Raw genomic sequence first — 5,072 nt, forward strand, 5'->3', positions numbered from 1 at the left:
CTGATCTTTGCAGGGAGCTGGGAAGCACCACAATGCATTCTTTCGGACAAATGTTCCTTCTCAAAACTGAGGGGGCACGTGAGATTTTCAAAGTTAGAGAAAAAAGGGAAGGCCTTTAGGAGCAGTTCCTTCCCGGAGTAAATGGCCTCGGTGCAACGCAAACCCTCAGAAAGGGCGTTACCGCCCTTCCCTCGGTCCCAGGTGCAACACGGGGAACTCAACCACCCAGCCGGGCCAGGCCTCACACTCCACTCGGCCAGAAACAAAAAGCAGGGAGACAGCACTTAGCAAGTACCTCTTTAGTTCACCCATTCTGGAGCCCCCAAGTCCCTAACCCGTTTCTACCTGATTTAGTGCCTGTTATTGTAACATTAACACAAACACCATCCTCTCCCCAAAAGGGGGCAGTGGGTGCAGCGGTGATCTGTTTGCAGAGTACACATGGCTTTGACATTCAGTAGCGGCAGGACGTCTCTTCCCAGGTCTTTCAGATGCTGTCCATGGTAAATGTGTGCGTAAGTGAACCAGTGTTGGTGTGAGTGTGAACGTCTGCTCTCCCTCCTCCGTGAGTGCGCGGGGCCATGGTCCGACGCGCATCCACGCTCGGTGACGACAGGCCTGGCCCACAGCTGCTCTTCATCAAGGGGTCCTCAGCTGCCCTCTCCCTGGCCCGGCCGGGCCCGTCTGCTACCTGCAGCCACACGCCTCCACCACCATGTCCTCGTACTGCTTGTAGACCACGTTGTTGGCGGCGTCGATGTAGAGGATGCTGATGGGGCTGAGGCGCGCAGGCACGCAGCAAGAGGCAGGCGCCGCGTCGGGCGCCATGGAGTTGAGCAGCGTCTGAATGATGGCGTGGTTGGTGGGCTCGAGATGCGAGCGCAGCGGGAAGTCGCAAACGCCCTCGCAGTGGTACGCCTCGTAGTCCAGCGGCGCGATGATCCAGTCGTCCCAGCCCAGCTCCTTGAAGTCCACATGCAGCGGCTTCCGGCTACAGCGGCTCCGACCCCTGCGCCCGTGGCCCCGGCCCGCGCCCCCGCCGCTGCCCTGCGCCGCCCGCGTCCCAGCCAGCGCTGTCCGCCGCCGCCTGCGACCTCCGATGACCGCCGTCGGCGAGCCGGTGCCGGGTCCCGGATCCGGCGGCGGCTCCGCGGCCAGCGGGGCCCCGAGCGCGCGGGCCTGGGCGCGGATCTCCCGGAACAGGCTCTCCTTCCTCTGTGTGCGGGAGGAGACAACGAGCAGGGCGCGCTCTTCCGCCGCGGCCCCGCCTCCACCCCGCGAGCCGAAGCCCAGTAGCTGCAGTGCCAGCGGGCCCCGCGCCGGCCCGGCCGCTGCGCGCAGCAAGAGGCAGAACACGCGGGTGGCGCGCGGCTCCCGGCGGTGGCGCCGCACGGCGTCCGCCACGTCAAACACCTCCCAGCGCGCACCGTCCAGGGGCTCGGCCGCTCGCGAGTGCAGCAGGAGCGGCGCGCTGGCGGCGCCGGGGCACGTGGACAGCAGCAGCAGCAGCGGCGGGGGAATCGCGCTGCCGGAGCTCGGCTCCGGAAACTCGCGGCGCAGCACGCGCAGCTCCGCGCCCACCACCTCGTCGGCGTCGGAGAGACTGGACACGTCGAATAGGAAGCTCTGGCCGGTCTCGGCGGCCGATTCGTCTGCAGGAGACGGGCAGAGACAGAGAGAGAAAGAGCGGAGTGAGAGTGGAGCCCGCACTCCGGGCCGCGGCGCATCCTAACTGCGAACAGCGCAGCTACACGGGGACTTATTATTGCCCTGCTGAGCCTCCGGGAGAGCTGCGGAGTCGCAGCTCTGCGAAAACGGAAAATTCATTCCCTGCGAAACTCTGCTCCTTCTGCTCCCTCTCCTCCCCAGCCCAGCCTGGCCATTCCAGCCGGCCACAGTCTCCCAGGCAGGCTGGGGCCCTGCGATTCGTCCAGAAGCGGGACGCGTCAGCTGGGCTGCAGAGCCCCTCTTGTGCATCCAGCCTCCCCTCCTCGCTTCGCCGAAGGGGAACTGAGGCCCAGATAGGGGCCTGTCTCCCCAAGTTGTCATGGCCACGAGCGCTGCTGCTCGCCATCGGGAACTCCAGGCTCAGCTTCTCCCAGCGTTTCCGCGACCTCCGATGGACGGGGGAAAGTGGCGAAGGAGCGCAAGGAACCTTCCGGGAAGGGTTTGGGGTGTCCCGGGACTGCCTCGCTTCAGTGAGGGCAGCGGCCCGTGTGAGGACGCGCCTCCAGGACCCGCCGGTCCCTTCTCAGGCTTATCCTTTCCCTCGTTTATGACTTATCTCCGGCGTGGGGATTTTATTTCTGGTCGTGGGCAGTTTTTCCTTTTTGGGCTCAGAAAAAAAGAACTGAAATTCCACCAAGCAGCAGATAAGGAGCTCCCTTTGAAGAGGTTCATATGGTTTCGTTTTGCCCCAAACTCGGAGAGACTGCGCAGTCTTCCCCCACCACTGGAGATTTGCTCACCCTCCCGCCGACGCCAGGACCTCGATTCCTGAAGTCCCAAGTGTTGGCGCTGCCGGTGGCCTCCGGGGACCTCAGGCAGCTGTACTCCAATTTGTGGCTCGGGATGGAAGGAGATAGAAGAGGCGCTGGGCTAGCGCTCCTCCCCCACTGCTTCCTCCCGAGGGCTTGCTTGGCGGAGCACTTTCTCTGAGCTTCCCCTGCGGCCTTTCCCTCCCTCACGATTCTGTATCCCCCAACCCTCCAGAGGGACGAAGGAGAGGCGGCCTTACTAGCCTTGCCAGCCAAACGGAGCTCCCCAGGAAAGGATTTAGCTCAGGCCGAGGCTATGGCAGGCCTCACACGACCTAAGCGCAGCAGTGCCTCTGCCAGCTGAGGGCCCTGCACACCCCACCTCTCCCACGGCGCGGGAGCCGCAAAGCAGCATTAGGGCTGGGGCCGTCCCTGGCCCCGTACATCAGGACTCGGGCTTCCTACGAGGACCCCAGCATCCAGTCTAGGTGGCACGCCAGGCCCTCAGAGAATGCTTGAAAGTTCCCACCGGACTAGAGGGCCATTTGGGCCCATCTGTGTGTAGGCGTTGTGTGTGTGCTGGAGGGGGTGGGTACCCGTCGTCAACCTTCTCTCTCAGGAAGGGTCCCGGGCGTAAGCCAGTCAGCGGCTCCCAGACAAGGCCCGACTGGGGCAGCGCTTACTTTCCAACAATTTTCCCCTTTCTTTCCCTCCTGCCTTCCATGTTGCGTCTCTGGCTGGATAGAATTAAGGCCGAAATTACTTGCATTTCCGCCTGAAATTAGCTAAATTTTCCCTATCTGTCTGCTTTAATGACTTCAATAGAGATTAATAAAATCCAGATGACACACAGCAACCACCGCAGCCTCACCCACGTCCTACCTTTGGAGGGCCCAGGGCGGAGTAACGTGGGGCGCTTGGTCCGAGAGAGGCCTGCGTCCCTGGACGGTCGCTGGCCCTCCTCTCCTGCCCACACAGCCCGAGTCTGCGACCTCTGGCTCTCCCAGGGGCCCAGCACAAGGCACAGGCACCCATAGCTACTAAGTCCACCGGACGCAGCCTGCGGAGAAGGGCCCTCCCCGTACCTCGTGATGCCACCAGCCTCTCCGGGGACGTTTACTTTCGTCTGGTGCCTGCCTCTGTCCTGCATTGCCCTGAGTTTCCCCCAATTTGTGCAGCCCCCACGAGACTAGGAGCTGCAGAGATGGCTGCAACCAAGCAACCGCCGCCACTACCACTGCGCCGTGCCTCTCGGCCGGACCCCCTCCTTGCTTCTCCGGATCTCCAATTCAGCCTGCCTCCTCGAGGGGACCTGCCAGCCGACAGGGCCTGGGCCACTTGAAAGAGGCACCGGGTCAGGCCTCTGGGGCACGGCCCCGCGAGCTGCCGCGGCTCTCGCCACAGTCCAGGCGCAGCGGGTTCGGGTGCGTGGGCCTTGGCGAAGTTTCTTTCTAACACCTGAGGCTGGGACGTGCGGGGGCCGCGCCCCGAATGGAAAGGAGCAGGGGCACGGCTCTGGCTGTGGCCTCAGCCCGGGACCGGACAGGATTGGACGGGCGCAGCAGAGACGTGAGTACCTTGGGTCGCCTGGTCTGCGAAGCCGGTGATTGTGTCCGCGCGGCCGTGGCGGCCAGAGCCCGAGGTGGAGGCGGCGGCTGCCCCGGCCGGAGCCCTCCCGGCCAGGCTCCGGTAAAGCGACATCATGAACTGGTGCGGCACCACGGAGCCGTTCCTGAAGCCGGAGCTGGCAGCGCGCCGCGCAGCGCGGGCCCCGGGGGCCGCGGCGGCCGGGCCAGTGGAGGCACCCGCAGCTGCGGCGAGGGTCCGCCCGCCGCCACCGCCGCCGCCCCCGGGACTCCCGGCCGGCCCTGCCCCCGCCGCTCGCAGCACAGCGGCCGCTTCGAGTCCGTCGCGAGGGCGGCAGGCGCTCAGCAGCCAGAGGCACAGCGCGGCGGCCGCGCTCAGGTCCATGGGCTCCGTGGGCCAGGCGGGCGGGCGGCGCGGGCTCCGTGGCTCCGGGAAGTCCCCCGGCGCCTTTTGAACATAATGTTTAATAATGGGGGAAGTGTGCGCAGCAAGCCGCGGCCCCCCCTCCTCTCCCACCCCACCCCTGCCCAACGCCTGGAGCAGCGCCCCCTGCTGAACATTCTAGTGGCAGCGCTGCGCCCCCCACTCCGGCCTAACGCAGAGTCCAGGGCAGGAGGCTTCTCCCCCCACCGTAGCGCTTCGCCCCCACTCTCACAAGAGAGTGATAGCGGCCAGAGGCTCCCGCCGCGACCCAGGGCCCCGCCTCCCTTCCCCGCTGCAATGCGACCCCCGTCTTCCCACGCTGCGCCCGAGCCAAACGCGCCCGAGCCAAATGCGCCCTCCGGAGTTACAGGCTCCTGGGCATCGTGCGTATCCACCCAGCTTCTTCCCCACTCCCCTGTGGAGAAGCACCCGCCCCCTCCTCGCTCCTACTCCGCGAACGCCCCGGACGCCAGAGGTGGGGCGTTGGAAGGGCTCGGCCCCGCCTGTTCGTGCCGCGACCCGGTGGCCAAGGCGCGCAGAAAGGCCACAAGGGCGCACAGAGGCCACAGGGGCGAGCAGGGTTGC

At 65.5% G+C, this 5,072-nt stretch overlaps 1 protein-coding gene across 1 annotated transcript; it reads right to left on the minus strand.

Moving 5' to 3' along the window:
* Nucleotides 1–550: 550 nt before the first annotated feature.
* On the minus strand, nt 551–4,528 carry GDF7 (growth differentiation factor 7). The gene is made up of 2 exons (XM_023619450.2): nt 4,055–4,528; nt 551–1,652 (listed from the first exon to the last, which is right to left on the minus strand). Exons 1-2 carry the CDS (start codon nt 4,446–4,448, stop codon nt 688–690), a joined length of 1,359 nt encoding a protein of 452 aa, XP_023475218.2. The 5' UTR covers nt 4,449–4,528; the 3' UTR covers nt 551–687.
* Between the last annotated feature and the right edge of the window lie 544 nt (nt 4,529–5,072).

The sequence above is a fragment of the Equus caballus genome, chromosome 15 (assembly GCF_041296265.1).
Source record: "Equus caballus isolate H_3958 breed thoroughbred chromosome 15, TB-T2T, whole genome shotgun sequence".
Classification (NCBI taxonomy): domain Eukaryota; kingdom Metazoa; phylum Chordata; class Mammalia; order Perissodactyla; family Equidae; genus Equus; species Equus caballus.